The following is a 24,775-nucleotide window of genomic DNA, read 5'->3' as shown; positions in this document are numbered from 1 at the left end:
TTCTTCAGAGTGTCTCACTGAGAAATTCTAAGAGCTTGTTAGGTTGGGAGAATGATTTCTTTAAAGTGGGAACATTTTTTTTTTTTTAAATTCTTCTAGTTTATTTCTTCTAAACTCGCCATAGGAAAAGCACTTTCCATGAGATATAATGGCCTTAGAGATTTCGTATCTGCCAAGTGAACTTTATGTGGCTCTTTTGGTTCTTCCTTGGAAACATTTGTCGCAGTGGATTACTTCAGCATCATTAATGCAAGTAGGAGGAATTAAAGAACTGGAGAAGAGTTGTAGGATAGAAGGGTACCAAAATATATAGGAATCTAGAGTCAGTCTGATTTTGTTTAAAGATTTTATTTATTTATTATTTGAGAGCGGGGGTGGGGGGGGTGGCGAGAAGGAGAGAGAATCTGAAGCAGACTCTGCACGGAGCACAGAGCCCAACTCAGGGCTCAATCCCACAACCAGGAGAGTATGACCTGAGCTGAAACCAAGAGTCAGATGCTTTACTGACTGAGCCACCCGGGCACCCCTGATTTTTTTTTTTTTTTAAAAGAACACAATTGAACCACCCAAGCAAAGCTTCTTATAATGATCATGACATCATATGGCTTCCCTTTGGCCATTTGGACCTGTATTCTGTCTACCTCTGCAGATCCTGAAGTTGAAGTATTTTGTTCCATCTTGTTGGAGGAAGACCTGCTGTTTCATGCAGATTTGGCAAAGAGAACACTTAAGGATTTAAGAACAGAAGCCTTCAATAAAATACAGCTCACTGTTCAGGCTGTTTATAAATTAAATGCTTTTACAAATTTAACCATTTTAAGAGTGACAAAAAGATACTCATAAATTTAAACTCTGGTCCCAAAATAAGAAAGTAATTTATCACCTAACACATGGTTTTGAACAGATTCCAGAAGCTAGCTAGCATACCAGTTCTAAAATTGTTTAATGTTGGGCATGATGATTCAGACCCTCGAGATCTGTCCTCCTTAATTGTTAACACAGACATTTCAATAAGGAATTGGTCTGTTTTCTGGCATCTATCAGAAAAAAGAGGGCTTTTGGAGACTCTGCAGATTGTTGCTGGAGTTTGAATAATTTTGTGGTCTGCCACAAGCAATCAATATTCTCTGGCAGGTGACCTTTATTAAATGCAGTTATGTGACAAATAGAAAGTAACTTCCCTTCCTGAGACTGAGGTGTTCTTATTCTTGGTCTCAAAGTAAGGTCCAGCAAATGATGAATTAGCCATGATCTATGAACAGAGGACGACATGTTCTCATATAGATCACTCTTCTGTCTAGTTGAGATTTATAGACCTTTCATATTAATATTGAAGTATATTTTATCTTACTAAATGTATTTTCAAGACCTGTTGAAATCTTAACCTCTTGGCAAAAATTGTTAAATAATGGGAGTGTGTCCGTCAGACCGTGTGGTTTCTTCTTCAGAGTGTGAAATAAAGGACCGTGGTGCTTCAGAAAAATGATTCAGATATGGTTGATAGTTCGATTTGCCTTATCAGAAGTAAAACTTAGTATCTTTTATAATAATTCCGATACTGCCTTCTTTCTTGTTTCAGTGTTAAATCTCATTTTTAAAAATGAGATGATGATGTTAGCAGGTAGTAGGTTTGTTTTTATAATCCTTACATGGTGAAATGAAATGTTTGTGCCCATGTAATATTCCCCAACATTGTTTTAAAATTTTACTGCTCTGAAAAATCCAAGTCTGGGAATCAGCAGTTTTCTAAAATTCTGGAGGGATACATTAAAGTGACCTTTTAAGACTCTTCATGATTCAGTGTATACAGAACTTGCGAAATATTTTTCAGTTGCCTTTAGGATAAATAACAGTGTTTTTGTGGACCTCACAACTTACCCAGCATCTGTGGGGCTTTGTATGGCTATCACTACCCCACCGCCACAGCTTTCATGTGCTCTTTAATCCATACCCAAATTACTACTTGTTATAGACCCTTGGACTGCTTAAAATTGTCAAAGTATCAACAGTTCCATCCCTGAATGCGAGAATTTTGAAATTGTGGGGCAGGTATTATTATCCTGACTTTATACAGGTAATTGAAGCATGAAGAAGTTATGAGTAGAGCACAATTACTCAATTAATAGTGGATAAAGATGTAGCCAGCCTCACTCACTGGGCAGTATTTATGAAGCCCCTCCTCTGCTAGGCACTGTGCCGGCCATCTTTTGATGCTAGGTCTGATGTTCTCTCCACTCTGCGTGAGGCTCCTGATTTCTCTGAATTTATTTTGACTTTCTTGCACTACTTCTACAGTTTTTAAAAATTGTTTATCCATTTTTTACAAGTGGATTTTATAAATGTTTATCCTCATCTTTTAATAACAAAAGCAACGAGAGTGTTTCCTTAGGGAATTAACATTGTTGCTGCTTAAATAGCTGGAAAACAGCAAACATCTTCTGATGTGTGCTTAATTTAGTAAAATGGCTTTTATGATAATAAAAAATATTAGCTTAAATAACATTCCCTATTAGGTGGAAATTCCTGCGTGGCAGTTTTTCATCAGCAGTCTACTTTAGTATTTTATTATAAATTTGATGTAAGACATTTAAGTTACAAAGTAGTTGCTGCCTTGAGTAGGAAAATGTCATAACTCTTTTAAGTTTTATTAATTGGGGCTATTAAGGATAAAATAATTGTCCAGTTCTCCCAGGCGGAAGAAGTGGCCCAAGTGGAAACGAAATACCCTCCTATTTTTGATAGTCTCTAGTCCAGGAAATTGAACGGTCCATATTTTTTGATACTTGTTTTCCCTTTAATATCTACAGCTGACTCCTGAGTTCTCACAACGCTTAAACAATAAGATTCGAGAGCTGCTTCAGCAAATGGAGCGGGGCCTAAAGTCGGCAGACCCTCGGGATAGCACTGCTTACACTGGCTGGGCAGGTAAGAAGTGCTGCCGGTGAGCTGGCGTAGGCATCGGAGAGGGGAGCCAAAGCATCACCTCGTGAGTGTGTCTGACTGACCGGACGCCCTCACTTGCTGCCCGTGTCTGTGGTTGAGTAATTGCTTCCGGGAGAATGCGGTGCTCTCAGCCTAGCCTTGGGATTTGGATCTCAAACGGCGCTCTGAATTTAGGGCAAGGGAAGCATATTCATGGAATGCATACCTGCCACAAATTTGGATGACTTCTTATGGAAAGAAAAATTGATGTTTAGCATTACATAGTTAATTGGAGATGGAATCTCAGTGGGAAGAGTTGGGAAGAGTCCCAGAATACAGTGTATGAAACAGAAGTAAAGAGAATTAATCCACAGAAAACAAAACATGCCCAGATGTGTCATTTTTTTAAGTTACCACATAACGGGGATCCAAATGTGAACACAGAGTAAATCAGAAATTCCATGAACTAATCTTCCTGAACAGTCACTGCTGTTGGTTTGCGTTCAGTGTTTTGCCGGTCACTGAGAGGTTGGAGAAAGTTTGGGGAGAACTAGGACATAGATGTCCAAGAAGTGAGAGACAAATGAAAGAAGGAACGTTGGAGAACTTTAGTTAGTTTACTAATGTAGAGAGACAGAAAGATAGCTTTATAATCTTAAAGAAGCACAGTTTAGAGACTCAGTATTTTCCAGTTACTCTGAAAAAGAGATCAGGAGGAACAGATTTTCAGCTTGAGAAATTGAAATTTGATTTTAAGGCAGTGGAGCTTGTTATGAGTGTGCTGTTTCCTGGGCCTCACAGTGAAGATAATCAGTGTAATAGGTCTTGAGCGGGGCCCAGGAATATGCATTTTGCAAGCCTCAGTGGGCCTGATGTAGTTCGTCCTCTATGGACTGCACTTTGAGAGGTTTCTCTGGCAGGAATTTACTAAAAGCAAACCTTTTGGTAATGGCAAGTGATTCTCTCTGTCCTTACGAAGTAAGGAAAGCAGATAAAATCAGAATAAAACTATACTCTCAAGGATGTTTAAGGTCAGTGTTTTATAAAATAAGAGGAATGGACTAGTTAAAGGCTCTCCCTCTTAGTTTTATGGCCCTTAGTTAAAGGCCCTCCCTCTTAGTTTTATGATTTGGGGTGATTTTAGAAGCTCAACATAAGATGTGTTAAAGATTATGGGGCGTTTGGGTGGCTCAGTGGTTAAGCCTCTGCCTTCGGCTCCAGTCGTGATCTCAGGGTTCTGGGATTGAGCCCCACATTGGGTTCTCTGCTTGGCAGGGAGCCTGCTTCCCCCTCTCTTTCTCTACCTGCCTTTCTGCCTTCTTGTGATCTCTCTGTCAAATAAATAAATAAAATCTTAAAAAAAAAAAAAAAAAAGATATGTTAAAGCTGAGAATAAATGTGAAAGTATTTTGCTTCAAGAAGAAAGTTATAACAACAGTTGTCATTTAAATGAACATTGCTATTCTCTACTTAAAATCATGAGAATTTGAACAAAATAGCACAAGTACAATCCACAGTTATTTAGCTTCCCTCTTGATTTCCACATTGTTTGAAGACCAGACTTACAGATCTTTTCCTAATACAATTGGAGTTTCTATTATTTTGTTGTTCCTGGCCAAAAATAAATAAATAAATAAATAAGGATACTGAAACAGATGGCTAGATTCAATTTCCTGTCTATAAAAAGAGTGAATTAAACCTCTATCCTATTTACTCATTCAGATGAGTTTATATTATTACATATTATAAGATTATAAGGTACCTTGCTTTAGGGGGAAAGAAATGGGGATTGACTTCAGTTTTAAATTAATAGTTTGACAGTGTTCGGAAAAACCATCCATCAGGCCTCTACTGCCAGGACTATTTGAGAAACTTAAGGTTAAATAGAAATGGAAATAGAAAAGAAATTTGACTCCAAAACAAAATGCAAGAGTGTTTAAATTTTTTGGCAGTGTGAGTTAACAGTGTCATCTCCTTTGAATGCCGGTATCCTTCAACTTTTTATCTTTAAGTATTTATGATACTTATTGCTGGCTCCCAACAGCAGCTTATATGTCAGGCATCTTAGGCCAATTGCCATACTAAGCAGTTTAGATTGTTTTATGATGTAGCATAAAATCTGCCAGATAAATTTGCTAATGGCTTTTGAGGCAGGGGTCCTGATGCCTCTTAATTGAGCACTGTTAAAAAGCCATTATTCCCATATAAAATGGACTGTCTCCTCCAGTGTTTTCACAAGCAAAATGCTTTTCTTCCCCTGCCAGTGTTTAGACAGTCTAAATAGCATGAAACTCTGAGTTGCATAAGAAACTAAAGCTAATTTGACACATAAAATCATGTCAATACCTTCTCCTCCCTTTATTATATCTTACCAAGTATGGTGTCTTTATTATTGCAATTTTATTGCCAGAAAATACATTCATAAACATTTTAACACAGTAGAAATACTTGCTGCTGTGTGTCAAGGCAGTGTTTACATAATTATGTGCAGATTTGTATCCTGCTGTGCGTGCGTTCCCCGTATTATCTTCAAAGAGTGATACCTTTTAGAAAAGAAGGATTCCATTTCTTTAACTTTGTTCACCAAAGTTAACATCGTTTTTTTATAAATATTAATTTGTTTGCTCTTGTTGCTAGTTTGTCCAAAGTTATATTATTTTGGGAAACATTTATTGTAGAAAACCTTTAGAACTTGATCACCTTCTTCAACATGGGTAGTTCTTGGGGCACCTGGGTGGCTCAGTGGGTTAAGCCTCTGCCTTTGGCTCAGGATCCTGAGATTGAGTCCCACATCCAGCTCTCTGCTCAGCAGGGAGCCTGCTTCCTCTTCTCTCTCTCTGCCTGCCTCTCTGCCTACTTGTGATCTCTCTCTGTCACATGAATAAGTAAAATCTTTAAAAAAACAACAACAAAAATTGGTAGTTCTTGAGCATTTGTTGTCAGTATACAATGGAAGCTTTTGCAAGTTATCACTATGTAGTTTGTATAAGAAAACTTCATGATTATTATTAATTAGAACTTTAAATACCATCCTCTTTTGTTAAGCTTCATTCCCCAATTGAAGTATGATCTGATAGTAAATGCTCATTCAGGTAGAATTAGAATTTAGGATAGGGTTAGGTTCTGCCGCATATATGCCAAAAAATCAAAATTACAGTGACATTTAAATAAGATAGAAGTTTATTTTTCTTTTATGTAGAAGAAGGCCAGTGTAGTTCAGGGATGATACAGTGCCCTCAGGATGTCAGTAGGAACCCAGGTTCCTGTCTTTCTGCTCCATTATCCCTCAGCCACTGACTTCTACCTCCTGGCCAAATAGCTGCTGAAGAGTCATACATTACATCAGCTTTTCAGGCTGCAGAAAGGAAAAAGAGGCAGAAAGAACGCATTCCTCCCCTTTTAAAAAAGACTTCTGGAAGGCCCACTCAACATTTCAATTCTACTTACGTCTCATTGGCTAGAACATAGTCACATGGTCACACCTGTTAGCAAGGAAGGATAGTAAATGTAGTCTGTTCCCTGGGGTTAAGTGGATTTGGGGATAAGACCTAGCAACCTCTGCTGTAAGTCCTGTATAACAGGAGAAGTGATACTTTTTTTTTTATTCCTGTGTTTGCACAAGACATTTGGACAATGAGCCTTAATTCTTTCAATCCTTAATTTTTTCCATCTAAATGTCTGTCCATCTGGGAGAAGTTTTGCCTATACAATATTTTGAAATTTCCTAAGCAATATTTTGCCTGTTCTGTGTTTCTAGGGAGACTCATGTTACTTAAAATTGAAATATTGGACTCCCATCATTTTTCCCATTTTCTGTCTTTTCAGGAAAAATTGAAACTAATAGTGACGAGATTTACTAGAATTTCTGTGCCTATGTTATGTATACCATAATACCATATACCTATGTTTTATATACCATAGAAAGTACTGTGTATGTGATTTTTATTGGTAAGGGGAATGTATATAGGTTTAAATAAAAATTTAGAAGAAGCAAATCACTGCTTTAGAAAGTATTTCACTTTACGAACTATTTTACAGCTGAAATTATCTTGGTTTTTATTGACAGGATATAACGGTGATGAGAACAGTTAACACAGGCTTGTAATAGGGTTCAAATGTCATTTTCACTAAAGCCTACGTATTCACTCCTGTGGGTTGTCAGTGCAGTTTTACAGCTTCTACCTTTTTTTATTCACAACAGAGGGATAAAATGCCTTGACCCTAGGAAAGGGAGGAGGGGAGAATTTTTCAAACCTCGCAGCCGTCTCGTATTGGCCAGGGAGGCAGTTACAGTGATAAATCACTCTGGGGTCTCATGCTTATCCAGGAATGAAGTATTGTGAATAATCAATTTTGCAGACAGTAATTGAGAATTAACAAATTATTACTGACGTTCAGAAACAAGAATTCAATAATTTAATAGTAAAATATATTGAGTAAATTTTGGTTCCCAAGGGAATGAGGATCATCAATATGCAGTTCTTGATCATTTTACTGGTAAAGGACAGGTGTAAAGATTAAAAGTGATTGCTATTAATAAAATGTTGGTAGGATCAGCATTTGAATGACAGGATCCAGAGTGTATGTGCATGTGCCTCAGTAACTAATGTCCTATGCCAGACACCATTCTAAGTGCTTTGCATTAATTAGCTAACCTAAATCTCAGAACCACTCTACGGCATGGATACTATTTGTATCCCCATTTCAGAGGTGAGAAAACTGAAGCAAAACAAGGCTGAGTATGTATGGAAGGTTACAGAGCCAGTAAGTGAGAAAGTTAGTAATCAATGCTACAAGTCTTATCTTTAGAAGCCTGGTCTTTCCCCCATGAGAATGTGTGCCCTCGTGTGTATATCTACTCTCCACATCTACATCTGGGTTCACTCCATACATTTGATAAGTGAAAAAGGTCTACACATAACCGTAAGACGGAGTGAGTTGAGCAGTGATACCGTGATGATACTCGTGCTGTACATACATTTTAGAAGTGGCTAATGACTAGTCAGTTTTAAGTGTTTTAGAAAAAAATTAGATGAATTATGAAAGGAATTTGGAAAGAAAGTGGGAAGCATGAGTTCGGTAAGAGTAATTACTATTTAAAAGTCTATAGGAAGAAGTTATTTGGGATTGGATGTAAAGTAAACCCTGGAAAGATTTATGGGCATTTGCAGCCAGAAGAATGAAATCTCTAGCATTCTGCTACAGAAGTTGCTTCCTGCTTCCTAATCCTGAATTAATATATTCAGCGTGGTTTCAAGATAGAAAATTAACTGGGCCAAAACAGAAGCTTGTCCTCATAATTGCTTGTATTTGAAAAGGCTTGTTGAGGATCTTTGCGTATGAAGTATTACCCATAGACTGAAAACAATCAGTAGCTCTTACAGCTGTTAATAAGTGATATTGGAAATGAACAGGCCCAGTTCTTTTCACTGAAATCCTCTTTTATAAAATTTAGTACATTGAAGTGTAATGCATCATGATACTGATGTATAACATATGACAACAATAAGTACTGAATTATTCATTCTCAGCCATAATCCTTTCCTGGTAGATTTACCAGTTCTTTATAGGATGCACTCCCAGCTTGGGAAGCAGGGCAAACATTCTGGTTCTTCAGATGCTCCATCAAGAAGTGTTCTTTATGTCATGCACATAGCAGCAGACAGTGCAAAAAAAAGAACCAGAGTGGAGGTCTCTTAAGATCAAACCCAATGGCCAGCTACCGAGTAGTCCTAATTGGTGTTTGGGAATCTGTTGGGACTCACCAGAGAGCCTCACAGCCCCTGCCTTTGGGCTGCTCTGGGTTTTGTTCCAGGTAGCTCTAGGTTCCAGGAAGAAAAAAATTCTAAAATGGCTTGTAAAATAGAAATTACAAAACACTGGTGAGAAATTGTTATTATAAAGAATTAAAAGACTAGATGAAGTATTCTCGTGTTAGAAATAAGCGTTTGAGAGGAAAGATTGCTGCCCTTGCAGATAACATAGGAGAAAAGGTAAGTAAACCCAAGGGATAACTGATCTCACTAGTGTCTTTAAGACAGAATGAGAGAAAGTGCTGGCCCTCATTTAATTTCATTTTTTCCCCACTCTTAACTGTGATGATTCCTAAGGGAAATGATCAGCTCACACTCAAAAAAAAAAAAAAAAAAAAAAATACACACAGGACTCTAGGGGCTTTAGTTCTAAAAGACGTAACCCAATCTTCTATAACCAACTCACAAAGTTAATGAGGCTAAGATCAGCATATATTTCCTCTTTTCAAGTATTAGATAACATTTTAAATAAGAGGATATGCAGCATAATCCCTGGGGTAATATTAACTTGCGCTCTAAATGCAAGTCATTAAAGTGTTTCAAGATGCTCTTCCTCTGATCTGCCAAATGTATAGCCTTTGAGCTACAGCTTTAGCATGTGGGACTTAGTTTCTGCTGATACCAGACTTATTTGAAAGGAATCACTCTGGCCAGGTATCTTTTCTTTGCAATTTGATCTTTTTATTACATAGCTCTTCAGTCTGAGCCAGCATTTCAATGTTTAATTTAAGCCCTAGTCCTGTGTCCTTCACCTTCATAAGAAGCACATACGCATTCCAGCCAGAGCTGTCAGGGCAAGCGGAAGGAATAAAGGGTGTGGATCTCCACTGGGTTCATTAGAGCCCTTCAGAGTGACCACTAGATAGAGACCAGCCAGAGCACTTTCTTGCAGACTGCGCTTTCTCTGGGGTTGATGTCATTGTATTGTAGGTTATCTTAAGTGACTTAGATACAGGCTTGAAACAGCTTAGGGTTTAAATGCTAGCAGTGTGCTTGGGTGAAACACTGAGAGCAGGAAGAAAATGTTGATGGATCAGAAGAAATGATATCTAAGCAATTTGCCTTTTACAGACAACAACAAGGAGGCAGGGGCTTTGTCATTTTTTTATTCCAGTAACTTGAGCACTTAACACAGTGCCAGACCCATAGTTGGTGCTTAATACATATTTACCTAATGGATGGATGAATGAATGAATGAATGAATGAATGAACGAATGAACAAATGAAGGGGGAGTGTTCTGCAATTACTGTTCTATAGTATACCACCTATACAAACTGAAAACAATAAAGCAAACTAGGTGGAATGAGGAAAGAGTGGAATTCAACTCATTTCATACGTCTTAGGATGTAGAAGATCCATCACATCTCTTCGCCTTGACTTCTGATCCAGTTGAAAAATGAACTCAAAAATTAGAGAAGGTTTATAATATCGCTTTCTACTTGATAAAGCTGAATAGAGAGCCTCTCGTTCAGACCTAGTTGTAAAATGGGTTTCTTCTTTTTTGCTGCCTGACTTGAACTTAACCTCCTTAGACTCAAACAGAGCATCTAGATAGTACAAATATAGATTACTACATGAGAAAAAGAGAGAAGAGGCAACACCTAAAGTCGGACAACTCCCAGAAAGCTCAAGAGAAGGGCCAGATGGCACATGTATAGAGAACATTTTTCTAGTCAGAGGAGCCAGCAAGGGTGGAGAGAGGCAGGAACATGCGAAGACTATGCTTCCCTCTCTTCTTTCTGTCCTTTTCATTCAGGCATCAGAGATAGGACAAAGCGACTGATTCAACGCTGGAAAATCATTCTGATGGGGTTGGGTGTTTATTGAGTAGTTACTATGTGCTAGGTACTTGTAATAATCAGCATGATTCACAGTAACTATGGAGTAGCTATTTCATAGGTGAACATGCTTAGGCACAGAGAGGTTTCGTAAATGAGGTAAAAAAAAAAACACACACGGGCGCCTGGGTGGCTCAGTGGGTTAAGCCTCTACCTTCGGCTCAGGTCATGATCACAGGGGCCTGGGATCGAGTCCCGCATGGGGCTCTCTGCTCAGCAGGGAGCCTGCTTCTCCTCATCTCTCTCTCTGTCTGTCTCTCTGCCTATTTGTGATCTCTCTGTCAAATAAATAAATAAAATCTTTTAAAAAAAATAAAATAAATTAAAAAAAAAAAAAAAAAAACACACAGTGAGTGACTGGTGGCTTCAATCCCAGGCATTGATCCCTGAGCCTGAGCCTTTCGTGACGACTCTGTTGAAAGATTTATCACCTGTGAATGGCGGGCTGAATAAGAGACTAAGGGCACTTACCATTTTGACAGTTACGAGGCAGGGCACTAAAGGAAGGGGGAGGAAACTGTGAGGTCTCCTCTTTTTTAAGTGTTTTTCCTATTGGACAGTCAGCTCTGGAAATACATAAAAAAGAGAAAAGACGCATCTTCTGAGTGCTCGTCTGCCCTCTTTTCTACTTCTTTGCTTGGGACAATAATTATTGGTGCGGAGTCACAACTGATTTTCTCCCCATATCACCTGTACTCGGGTATTTGGAGAACAGCAGCTGTCAGTGGACTGCAAGCTGTGCTGCTTGGCTTTAAGCGGACAGCTGAGCAGATATGCTGCTCTGGGCAGTGTTGACATACAGGCTTTTTGGACAGCTCTGTGCACAGTAACCACAGTGACTGGGAATGGGAATCCTGCCCTAAAGACGACTGTAGTTTTGTCTTGTTTTGTTTTGTTTACAGAGAGGGAGATAGGGAGGGGGAGAGAGAGAAGGAGAGAGAGAATCCCAAGTAGACTCCCTGCTGAGCACAGAGCCTGATGTGGGAGCTCATCTCAGGACCCTGAGATCATTACCTGAGCCAAAATCGGGAGTTTAGCCGACTGAGCTACCCAGGTGCCCCTAGACAAGTGTAATTTTGTTGAAAAAATAAAAATGCACTTAGTCAGACACAAAATTAAGAAACCATTACAAAGTACGAAAAAGTACCAACCTGATAGAGAAAGACAGGTGATCATACTGTATAGGGTTAACTAGAGAATCTCTGGTCACTTTTATTTTCATAAATCTGAAAGGGAAAAAACATGGTATTGATAAGCTTTCAAAGTTTTAACTAGGGAGAAGTTTATTTGAAACAACCCATCACCTTTTTAGGGAGTTCCTATCTACATATCACTCAAAACTATTGAGACCTGTTCTTGGGTGTTAGTTGGGTACCTCCAGTGACTCCAGTGGTATTTCAGTCTGAGCGTGACTTTTCCTACCAGGGTGCACAAAGAGAATCTTTTTAAAAGACCCCAATCTGCAAGGAAGTACTTTGCAGAGAGAAACTACCATGGCAAAGGTTCTTACATCAGTGCAGACTGGTAATAAAAGAACACTATTAAGGAATAATCTCTAAAGTACAGAATTATAGACAAGTGTTTTTGAGAGTTCATACATCTGTGGAGATTTTTATCATGTCCATATACATTTGAGATGTGCGAAGGTCTTGATTGGTCAAGATGAATAGGACTAATGAACTCGGAAATTCAAAGGCTTAGTATTAATTACTCCTCAACAGCTGGCTATATTTATAGTACTACTGGGGATAAGTAGCTGAGTAAGGAAATTGCAGATTTAGAAGTGTCCCTAAGCAGTTTACCCTCCCTTCCCAGAGTAAGAGCTACAGAAGGAGACAGAGTAGAAAAATCTAGTTCATAGCTTTCATGCTAAAAACCAGGACAGATTCCTATTACAGCAAAGTTTTCTTCAGTCCTCATGGTATCATTTTTTTTTCTTTGAAGTAAATTAGTTGTCAACATTTCAAAAACAGATTTCTAGGATGAACTGTGGGGGCAGTGCCACACTTCCCGAACTTCTTATGCACAATGACATCAATCTCTGGTGTTCAGAGCAGTGCCAGCCTTAGAATGTTCCACTGTGATAGAGATGTTATTTTTTTGTCCATTACACCAGCCACTACCCACATGTAGCTGTTGAGCATTGAAATGTGGCTAGTGTGACTGAGAAACTGAATTTTTAAATGTTACTTGCTTTTAATTAACTCAAAGTTTCCTAGACACTTATGATTAGAAGCTGTCTTATTAGACACCACAGTTGTAAGCAACCAAACCAGCTCTGGGAGTTGTAAGATCAGATAATATATGTCTGGGTTTCTTCTGGCCTCTCAGACCAAAAAGGAGGTTTTTTTGTTGTTGTTGTTTTTATTAAAAGCAACCCCTACTTACATTGGATTAATGAGTTTTCCAGTCCACTTGCTCCTGAAGTACATCAGAGAATCAGTGACTACTCCAGGAGTCACGTCACTCCCCACACCTTTGGAAGACATTTGTCCTCTCTTCCCTAAACTCCAGGTGCATCCAGCTGCCTACTTGCGTGCTCTCTCTCTCCTTGGACGTCTGATGAATGTCTCAATCCTCTCTGCCTCTTCCCCACGGCCAGGCCCTGTGTTAGACGTCTAGTGCTCACCCACGTCTGGTGCCCCTCTCTTTCTGGACTCCTTTCTTTCTAGACTCTGAGAGGTTAAACCTCTCAACTTCAGTGTCATTAGGTGAGGTGACCTCTTCTAGTTCGGGGGCTGGAGGGGTAGTGGCATGTGTCGCTTCCAAGCTAAACCCTCTAGTTGCTGGTATAAGGCCATGTAGCACTCTTCATGTGGTACCCCTCTAGGATTCCCTAATAAAGGCCCTTCTTGGAAGAACTGGACTAACCGATAGGGTTATCTTTGAAAGATGCTTTTTAGGGCACCTGGGTGGCTCCATTGGTGAAGCGTCCAAATCTGATTTCAGTTCCGTCTTAATTTCAGGGTCATGAGTTCAAGTCCCACATTGAGCTCCAAACTGGGTATGGAACCTACTTAAAAAAAAAAAAAAAAAAAAAAAAGGCTTTTTGGGAATACCACTCCTTTACATAAACCAATCATAGATTAGCATCAAGCCTAAAGTTTTGTGTCTGGCTTTTAATAATTTGAGCCTCCAGGGAGTCTGTCTTTGTTAACCATGTCATCCCCTAGCCTTCCCATCCACATGGACTTGCTCAGAGGACTGATTGCACTTCCTGAGAGTACTGTGCACAGGCTCTGTTTCAGCTTCCTCTTTTGGTCTACATCCATCCATACCTTCTCCTTGATGGTGTATTTTTGCCCCCTGGGAGGGAGAGGATACTCTGTCCACCTCTGTCCATTCTTTCTCCACCAAACCAGTCTCCAAAGCTGCGAATAAGCACAGAATGAACATGGCATTTCTAAAACGTTTACTGACCTAACATGCTTGATTCTAAAAGGTATTTGATCATTTTTTACTGATGTTAAATCTGAATTTGGATGTAAAATAGAGGTAGTACACCTATTACAACTTTCCTCTACCCTTTAGGAAATGAAGTACAACCAACCAGAGTAGGAATAATCTCTTATTCCTGAAGGAGAGTACTCATTAGTTAACAGAGTTAGTTACCCAAATGCTTTATTGGTCATCTTTAATGAGTTAGGGATTAATGGGCAAATAATGGATTAGATTTTGCTTTACTCATTTCTCAGTATATCTCTCTTCATATGGATTATTTTCCCATTTAGAATATGTCAATAAGTTTAAATCATATATATGAGCAAATCTAACAAGACAGTAAAATTCAGACCAAAAAAAGCATTAGTTTTCATAACGTAATCACAGTAGTTATCATAGAGTGAACCATCTAAGAAATAGAGTCAATTTTATGTCAATGAAAATGTCAAAATCCCTCCAGATTTAGAAGAGGGGAAGAGTGGGTTTCTTTTTTCTTTTAATAGAATAATCCTAAGACCTAAAATGATTTGGAGCGTGTATTTACAGTTAAATGCAATCAAAACTTAAATCTCACTTCAGTCTTTTCTATTCTGGAAGAAAAAGTGAAAGGGTAGAAGGAGGAAGTGAATCTCCTTTATCCTACCTTTTGCTTAGCAAATAATATAGAAGGACATTTTATCCACTACTCAAATTTAAGCCCAGAATACTCTGTTAAGGATATCCTTAAGTTAAGGATACCCTGTTAAGCATATCCTGTGATTAAAAAAAGGAAGCATTAAAAAGATTAAACCCCATACATCATTCTGTGCTGAGTCCTGTCAGGACCAGTTTTGATGGTTGTTATCCTGGAAGCCAATACAGTGTTCTTTCTCATTATGTTAAATGTCCTTTAGAGACTGGAATCCTACTTGATAATGAGTTTATGAATGGATGCAGCTGCAACCCTTCCCTCCCAAACCTGGCCCTTCCCTAGAGGCATTAGTATATTGGTGGATGAGAAGCATATTAAGCCTTGTAGTACTATTTGACTTTTTCCATGAAGAACAAATTTATTTTGATAAAAACTACATTTGAAAAGGTTTGTTAAATCATTTTTTAAAGATTTTATTTATTTATTTGAGAGAGAAAGAACACAGATAGGGGGAGCCCCAGAGGGAGAGAGAGAAGCTGGCTCCCCACTGAGCAGGGAGCCTGATGTGGGGTTGATGCCAGGACCCCGGGATCATAACCTGGGGTGAAGGGAGAGGCTTCACTGACTAAGCCACCGAGGCGCTCTGAAAGAGTTTTTAAAGCATAGACTGAGGCCAGGGCTGCAAGTATACGTAAGGGGACTAGGGGAGTTTTCCCTGCTGAGCCGTTGAGGTTATGTCTGTATTTCCCACCTCACCAGTTACCTCTCAGCATTTGGTATTTATGCAAAGGTGATGTTTTATGCATGAGTATTGCTAAGGGTTGGAACAGCATAAGGATTAGGTTCAAGATTTCTAGCTACACGTAATTCCCCCACTTTGCTATTAGGGCATATGGGATATACAGTATTGATGAGACATTAAATGTCTTTGATTCCCATGTTTTGTCTTATACCCTGGACCTAGACTGATTTCTGGTAGGCTTGTCCAGGAAGTATTTTCAAATTGGCAGCAGCACTGCTCACTTGAACACCTTTTCATCATGGGTGTTTTGTGTCGGGCAGTAGAGACCGTCAACTGCAAGGTGCAGCAGATTGCTTAATCAAAATATATGGACACTCAGGCCCAGAATGAGACAAAGGAGAGAACCAGAACCTGAGGTTATGCAATGCCAGAAGCTGGAAAGATAATTCTCTGCTGATCAAAAAGAAAAAAAAAAAAAAGTTTTTCATCTAAATGAAATATTGAGGACTGGAGAAATGACTACCTGGTTGTCCTGAGAAATCCATCCAGCCTTACAACTGCAAACTTTAATGGGTTTTGTTTGTTAAAGATTTAGGCCAAGAGGAATTGTTGATAATGAGAGACAAAGGTCTGAAAAGGAAAGCAATCATTGGGCTTGTATTTAATCACTTTGTATTTTCTCAGACCTCAGTCATGTCATTATCTGGCTGTGGTGCTTACAGAACTTAATTAGGGGAGTTCAGGCAGCAATGGGAATAGGAGGCCAAAATGAAAGGGTAACAATTTAAACAGATTGCCAGCAGATGCCTGGGATGGATGGAGATGAAGCCATTTAAGAACCTAATTGGAGAAGAAGCTCTTGACATTGATCATTTGTGAAAAGGAGGTTTTAGGTTTTTTTTTTTTTTTCTTGTACACGTGGTTTTGTACACTTATGTCTACAGACCTTCAGCACTGGTAGGTCTGATCATCAGCTTGTGGAATTACTAACACCAAGCCACTTTGAAAGAGCAGACAAGGTTATTAACTTTGGCAGGAAATGAAAATTTGGCCTTAATATACATGTGCAATTGAATTGTCTGTAGCACAAAGCTTTGGAGATTACCCATGCAAAATGAGAAAACTATCTAAATTTAAAACTGTCCTCAGTACAGTGAAAAGTAATTTTGCAGAGTGCATTTTTACTGCACTGAAATCCATGAAGAGATGGGCTCTATTAATTTAGATTTAAACAGAGGCTCTGTATCTTCTAAAAATGGTAAATGAGATGGAAAATGTACTTTAAGGGGAGAAATGAGTTTCCGGAAATGCTGCAGGCGGGCAGGTTCCCTACTCCACATCTTTGAGTCTGCCCTGAGACCAGTCAGCTTCAGAGGGAAGGCTCTATCTACTGTAACAGCCATTTGGAATAAGGACATTCAGACAACGCCTCAATTATATGTATATAGCAGGCTTCAAGAGCAGGATAAGAAGCAAATCGAGTACATTGGCAGTTTTTACAGTATAATTCTTACAGTGGCTGGGTCCCTGGCAGAGAAAAAAAATTAGGGAGGAATTTAATTTATTTTCTCAGATCTCACATAACTTAGTAGTTCTCTTATAATCTGCCTGGAATGATACTGAAGTAGGGAATTTGGTTACTCTGCCTACCTTCTCACTCAAAAACTTAACTTCTTAGGAGAAGTTGAGTTTTCACTCCCCAGACTTTGAATTTTTTTTTTTTAGCTCACAAAAACAACTACTACTTTTTGGTAAGTAAATAAACAGGTGACTGTTTAGAACATGGTTTTCATAACCTGTCATGTAACCATCGAGAATGATACGTTAACACAAAATAGAGTGGGACAAGGATTAATAACACACTTACGTTAGCGTTTTTCCAGGGTCTCAGAGTGCCTGTTATTTATGGTTGTAATGATGAGGAAACAGAACGAGTGCCTCTGTCTGGTTCTTGGAGCTGCTTGACAATAAAGCTGTGTCTAGAACTAAAGTCACCTGAACTTCAATAGTTTACGTTTGTGTTACTTATTGTTTATCGACAATCAACACTGCTGCGTTGGCAGCAAACCAAACTAATACAGTCAACAGCCCGTTCCTCATCTTTACGTTATTTTCTTTTTGCTTCTCAGGTATCGCTCTGCTTTACCTACATCTCTATGATGTGTTCGGGGACCCCGCTTACCTCCAGATGGCACATGGCTATGTAAAGCAAAGTCTGAACAGTCTGAGCAAGCGGTCCATCACCTTCCTCTGCGGGGATGCAGGCCCCCTGGCTGTGGGCGCTGTCGTGTACCACAAGATGAACAATGAGAAGCAGGCAGAAGACTGCATCACCCGGTAATCCTGTATCTTTTAGAGGATTATTATCTAGACATCATTTCACATTCATTCTGCTTGTGTTAGCAAAAAGAACATTTGAGTGAAGTTACTATTCCCTCAGTGATAGGTCTTACTACTGTCATTTGCTCACATCACACATCATTCCAGGGTAGTTAAGGAACAACCATTATAGTCCCTATTATATTGTAAGATGTCATGACACTGACACACACCAGATCAGACATCAGTTTAATAACAAAAATGAGATCAGAAGCCTAATCCTGGGATTATAATCCAAGGAGCTGTTATCCAAGATCAGTAATTTGAAAAATGTGGTTCATTTCCTGCGGTGGGCTGGGGGAGACCCCGGCATGGACTACAAATGATTCAAAATTGTTTTTCCCACGGGCAAATAACAGGCAAATCCAAAAATTTATTTTTTAATAGAGATTGGGTCAGCCCACTAGAAGCTTGCGAATTATGAGGAATTACTAAACTTGCATACTAATAAACTACAACTATTATTTTACTAGAGTTTATTGAGCACGAAGAATTCTGTTAGGAAATCTGGCAGCCATGCAACTCTGCACGCAGGGCTGTTAGGCTCCCACTGAGCGTGTCCACACGCAGAGACTTTCAATTCCAACAAAGGTTTCTGGCTGTGTTTTGTTGTTTCGTGGGCATTACTTTTTAGAGAAATTTTCAGTTTGCAGAAAAATTGAGAGGCAGGTATAGAGATTTCTCACATACCCACTACCCTCCACACATGCCTAGCCTCCCCCAGTATGAGCATTCCCCACTGGCGTGGTACACTTGTTACAGAGGATGGGCATTCGCTGACATATCATTATCACCCAAAGTCCATAGTTTATATTAGTTACATTAGTTACATCTTGGTGTTGTGCTTTCCCTGGATTTGGATGAATGCATAATGACATGTATCCATCATTATATTATCATATGGGATAGTTTCTCTGCCCCCAAAATTCACTGTGCTGCACCTGCTAATTCCTCTTCCCTGTTCCCTGACCCCTGGCAACTGTTGGTCATTTTACTGTCTCCATAGTTTTGCCTTTTCCAGAATAGTTGGAAACATTACAATATGTAGTCTTTTCAGATTGGTTTCTTTCACTGAGTAATATGTATTTAAGGCCCCTCCATGTCTTTTCGTGGTGTGATAGCTCATTCTTTTTAGCACTGAGTAGTATTCCATTGTCTGGATGTACCATAGTTTATCCATTCACCTACTGAAGGTCATCTTGGCTGCTTTCAAGTTTTGGCACTTAGGAAAAAAGCTAATGTAAACATCCAATTCTTAGGGCTTTGTGCAGACATTTACAGTTCCTTTGGGTAATTATCAAGGAGCACAATTGCTGGATCATATTATAAGAGTACGTTTAGTTTCGTAAGAATTGCCAAACTGTCTTCTGAAGTGGCTGTACCATTTTGCATTCCTGCTAGCGATGACTGAAAGTTCCTCGTGCTCCACATCCTTGCCAGGGTCGCAGATTCTGGCCATTCTAGTAGTTGTGTAGTGGCATCTCGTTGTTTTAATTTGGATTTCCCTGACGACGAATGACTTGGAGCATCTTTTTATATATTCCTTGCCATCAGTATTGCTTCTTTGGTGAAGTGTCTGTTAAGGTCTTTCACCCATTTTTTAATTGAGTCCGGCAACATTTTAATCCGTGATTGTCTCCATGGTTTTGATTTGACCATGGTTTTTGATTCCCACTACTTTTTCTTACAAATTACTATTAGAACGGCATTTTCATCACTGATTTTGTTTGTGGAGGACCTTTGGTTAATTTTACAGTGTGCAGTGGTGTGTATTTCATTAATTTGGTCTAAAATTCTAATAACTATGGAGTTCTTTCTCCCCCTCAAAATTTTATTATGAAAAATTTCAAACATACAGAAATGTTGAAACAACAGTGAATACCTGTATACCTACCCACATAGATTCTACCACTATCATTTCCTATACTTGCTTGATTGTGTATCTAATCCATCTCTCCATTATTAACCCTTTTGGGGGAAGGGATGCATTTCAGAGTGAATTGCAGACATCAGTACCCTTCCTTCTAAATAGTAAAGCATGTATATCATTTACTAGAGGTCAGTATCTGTTTAGTTTTCCTCTTCTGACGTCAAGTTTACACACAATGAGTTGTCCAGGTTTTATATTTGTTGAGCTTTGACAAGTGCATATACCATCTAAATTTGCAGCACAGAAGCTTCCTTTCTGTTTCTTTGTAGCCAGTTTAAAAACCATTAGCCACACATCTGCTTTAGAGGCTCAGAAGGAAGTCTTATTCATTGAGTCACTCTTAAGTATCAAAAATAAGCCCGTAGTGGTCCCAGTGTTTTATATGTAATGCCAGCCTTTCTCAGCTTGCGTATAGCCAGATGGTAATAGTTAGCTGTGTGAAAAATGAAAACAAGATTTGTGTATTCAGATTGGGGAAATACTACTTAGCAGAGTAAAATATACACCTTTACTGGCTGCTCAGAATCTTCACCAGCTTTTGGTACTTGGGGAAAAGTCCAGCGACTCTAGGGAGTGGAATTTTCCAGACTCGTCAAGTAGACAGCCTTTTTCCTCATGACATTTTAGGGCCTACTGTTGTAAGAAACCAGCTTTGGGGCATAATACCATATGTTAATATTGGTTTATTATAAAATACTCTTAAAAGTTAAAACTTTTTTGATACCTTGATAATAAAAGTTTTTGTTATTTATATCTTTTTAAACACTTTTACAGTGTTTCACCAGTATTTTATTTATATCCAGTAGATTTGTTAAGATTAAGCATATAGAATACAGTTAATGAGAGGAAAATAGGCCATTCATGGCCACAGTTTTGATTTTTCAGATTTCTAGAGTTTATGGCAGAACAGGAAGAATAAAGGAATTATGTGTAAATCGCTTTCACAACTCCTCCCTTTTAAGGGAAAAATCTCCAAGTCTTTGCAACTCAATTGAAATGATTTGATTCCATCAGATAGTTCATAAACCTACTTGGTGGTTTTATTTTTTACTGAACCTTCTCTCATGTATCACATAGGCCTTTGGACCTATCAGAGACCCTCAATTTTCTATGTGGCATCTGTGCTGTGCTCCACCACCAATGTCATTTTTCAGCTTACCTTTCCTATCGTTTCTTAATAGAGTAGTCTTTCAGGTTCCTAATTTCGAGTTGTAGAGATCAAAGAAGTCAATGTTTCCCTAAGGTTGGGACTCTTAACTTTAGGACCCTGGGAATCTTAGGGCTTCCAAATGTATAAAATCCCCAAGTTGTACCCAGTATGGAGAGAACATTTACAGTTTTTTGGAGGAGTCTCTGCCTCCCCAAAAAAGAGTATGTGTGCGTGTGTGTCTGTTCATATTCGATATGTCCTGTAGATGGCCGGGGCAGGTGGCAAGGAAGAGAATGAATGGCACTAATTTTTCCTGCTGTTTGACTTCTACCGTGTTCGTTTTCACCTTCCTTCTGCACGGAGAGAGTTGGTGCCCCTACTCAAAGAGAGCGTGGCCTATTTATAACACCCCGCTAAGTCACCAACCCGACAGATCTAGTGCTGTGGAGCCACTATTCAGAATGACGAAGAGCTGGCTTTTGGTCAGAAAGTGTCAACTCTCTTTTGTAGTGTGATGAGTAAGAAAAGGACTTCTTACCAAAACTTACAAATTTTTAGATGATACAAGGTAAAAACTCCCCTCCGCAGTAACACCCTGGGGAATTACTGCTAGGAGTGGAAAGAACTGTCCTGATTTTATAGGTCTCCATTCTTCCTTCAGTGACATTTCAGTGTCATGTCTCTTCTGAAGATGGGTTGCTATTAATATCAGCGTAGCAAAACAAATGGAACTGCAGCGATGTGCTTCTGGGTTTGAGAGTTTTTGAAAACACATAAAATAACCGTTGTGATTTACAAATGCTATCATTTCTTCACTTTATCTTGAGAATATAGCATTTAAAACCTGCATTTCGATGTCCTACCTTTTAGGAATCATCAGACCCAGCTCAGGAGTTTTAATGACTTGAATTCAATTCCAGAAGAAAAGGGAATACTTCCTTTCTTACCCTAAACTGTAAAAATTTTATTTTAACAAGATGCTCTAAGCAATACTTCATTTTCAAGTATTTGAAAACTATTTGCTATCTACTTGAAACTTCCCGGAAGCAAATGAGTTCAGCTGCAAAATAATTGGAATGCTAATTATATATCGCCACCTAGGGGTAACACCATCCGTAAGATTAGCAAATAAAGGAAATGTGGCTCAAGCACATTTAGGTGAGAACATTTTGGGAGTCATGCGATAATTGTTCCTTCCTTAGAGCCATTTGTTTAAAAAATTCACGGGAATTTTTCTTTTTGAATAATTCAATCCCTTTACAAAAGTAAAGTGCTTTTTTATATGTAAAATCTATGCAATTTGATAGAAAATCGTTTAAACTTGATAATAAATTCTTAAATCAAAACTCTGAACTATTCCTTCAGTTTCCTACAACAGTTGAGTTTGTATCTAGTAAAAAGACTTTCTTAACATCTCAACATTAAGGAGCTGCCATTTCTGGCATGAGACAAAAATAGAATTTTTTTTCATAAATGTTTTTAAGGTCTTTAAAAATGTTAAGGGTTGTGTGTATATGTGTGATGATGTATGATATTGAAGCAAAAAACAAAATGGCCCATAATTCTACCATCCAGACAGCCTGTTGACATTGGGGAAAAACTCAAAGTATACAAGAGAACGAAAAGTAACCTTTAGCCACTGTGTCCCTATTCCTAAGATAACCACTGTTCCATCGTGAGTTTAATGCTTATATTTATAGAAGAAAAAACCAATTTGATGTGATGCCTCCATTTGTTGAGGAATAATAGAACTTTGTCAGTAACTGCAACCCGCCATGCTTTTTCACACCTCTCTTTTCCTGACAGGGGGTAAATTCCCTTAAGTATACTTTTACAACTTTTTCTCAGTCTGTCTCATAACCGTTAGCCCTGCTCAGTCACCGAAATCATCTCATTCTGGTTATTAAATGACGGCTTTTTAAGTTGTGAGTGTTCCCTCCCCTCTGCACAGGGGAGGGGAGGGTTGGGAGAGGGGAACCGTCTGCTCTTTCACAAGTACCCTTTCCTGTGAGTCCGGACGCTCTTCCCTGTACCTGTTGGCTATAGGCTGGTGGCAGCACTTGTTAGGTTTTTGTCTGCCACTTTGTTTTTGGTTTTTTGTAGCTGTTGTAGCCTCCAGAGATGAGCGTTGGAGCTATCCAACCCATCAGCTCTAACCTTAACACTGAGTATGTTAAAATGAAAACACAAGCAGTGGACCAAATTCTCCCAAATAAACCAAGTGTACAGACATTGATTAAGAAGAAGATAGACCAGGGCGCCTGGGTGGCTCAGTGGGTTAAGCCGCTGCCTTCGGCTCAGGTCATGATCTCAGGGTCCTGGGATCGAGTCCCACATCGGGCTCTCTGCTCAGCAGGGAGTCTGCTTCCTCCTCTCTCTCTGCCTGCCTCTCTGCCTACTTGTGATCTCTCTCTGTCAAATAAATAAATAAAATCTTTAAAAAAAAAAAAAAATTTAAAAAAAAAAAAAAAAAGAAGAAGATAGACCCATATAAACACACACAAGTCGTTTCCTGCCCTGTTCTTGTGGCTCAGAGAAAACCACACTGTGCCCAGACAATCTTATTAGGTCTTATTCATCAAATATGTAGTAGAGCCTGTAGCCACTCCCAAACTTTCTAGCTATCTTCACCACTCATTCAACCAACAAAAAGCCACCTGCTAACGTTTTTTTACTCTTTTTATCACCAAATCCTCTGGTGTAGATTTTGATGAAGTTATTTGAAGTGCCAGGTGCCTCTGAATGGTGATTCCTGATAAGAACACTTAGATATCACCAGTCACCCCAGGGGTGTGATTTTGGATACTTCATGCATTTATCATAGGGCTTATATGCTTATAATTCCTAGTGCGTAAACTAAAGTTAGATGAAATACATGCACAGGCACTGTTTATACTTACTACAGTGAAAGTAAATTACCACATAGACAACAAGAGTATTTTACAGCCAAATAATGGCTTCGTCATCACGTAGTGTGTTTAGTGTCCTAAGCTACCTGACGAAGAAGCCATTATTTGGTAGGGCTGATGTTCTCTCATTACTGCTCTTTTCCTGAAATTCTCTGGCTCTTTCCTCATACTTTTCCAGTATGCTAGAGTCATTTTGTCAAGGCTCACCAAAAATTACATTGTTTTAGTAGCTTAAATGGTCTCACAATGAATATGTAGGATAATTCAGACATAATTGGGATGTGCTTTCAAAATTTTGTATGATAAAAATCCAAATAACAAAGTCATTTTCCCTACTTACCATATTTACTTTCGTACACCCTCCCCACCCCACCCCCATCCTCAAAAAAGAAAAGTTCATTCTTCGAGTTTAGACTGCAAATATGGTTGCTTTCCTGACGTCATTTCCCTGTGAACCTCAACTGCTTTCTGGTTTCCTGGGGCTTCCATGTTGGTTCTCTGAGGAGAAACCTGGGGCTTTGGTTACCCCACTCTGCCAAGTATTCCCACAGCTGTGCCTGTATTTCTGGAGCCAAATGATGGGGGAGCAAGAAAGAAGTGAAGCAGTGAGGGTTCACCCTACCCTTCTGACCACAGCTGCTCCAATCTGTGAGGAAGGGTCCCTCCCTCATTTCTGGTCCGACCAGGAGATTGTTTGTGGCCCAGGGTGTGAGAAAACAGAGAAGACAAGGAAACATAAAACTAAAGGACTTTACCCACTCTCTCTGACATTAGGAATTCCCTTTCTCATTCTTTCTTGAGACAGAACTAAAGGGCTTCTTCCAGGACTGTCTCTTTCAGCCTTTGGTGCCCACTTCCAGGTTTGGAGCTGTTCTGAATTCAAGCCAGGAGAATACCATATGTGAAAATACGGTAGACTCAACACTGGTTTGGTGGTGCTTCAAATTCTGGTCATCCCCACTCTGCCTGCTACTGTTCACGGTTTGGAGTCCTTACACAGCTGCACTGTGCACTCTCTC

At 39.1% G+C, this 24,775-nt stretch overlaps 1 protein-coding gene across 6 annotated transcripts in view; it reads left to right on the top strand.

The window, feature by feature from the left end:
* LANCL1 (LanC like 1) overlaps positions 1-24,775 on the top strand; it is a 38,118-nt gene that overhangs the window by 1,114 nt on the left and 12,229 nt on the right. For all 6 annotated transcript variants that reach the window (XM_032354675.1, XM_032354676.1, XM_032354674.1 and 3 more), the window contains 2 exons: positions 2,808-2,925; positions 17,518-17,725. In XM_032354675.1, the coding sequence (XP_032210566.1) occupies positions 2,808-2,925; positions 17,518-17,725 (326 nt within the window). The remainder of the gene's footprint in view (positions 1-2,807; positions 2,926-17,517; positions 17,726-24,775) is intronic.

This window comes from Mustela erminea, chromosome 8 (genome assembly GCF_009829155.1).
Source record: "Mustela erminea isolate mMusErm1 chromosome 8, mMusErm1.Pri, whole genome shotgun sequence".
Lineage (NCBI taxonomy): Eukaryota > Metazoa > Chordata > Mammalia > Carnivora > Mustelidae > Mustela > Mustela erminea.
Note: the sequence above shows the minus strand (reverse complement) of the source record. Positions and strands in the feature narration are given on the sequence as shown.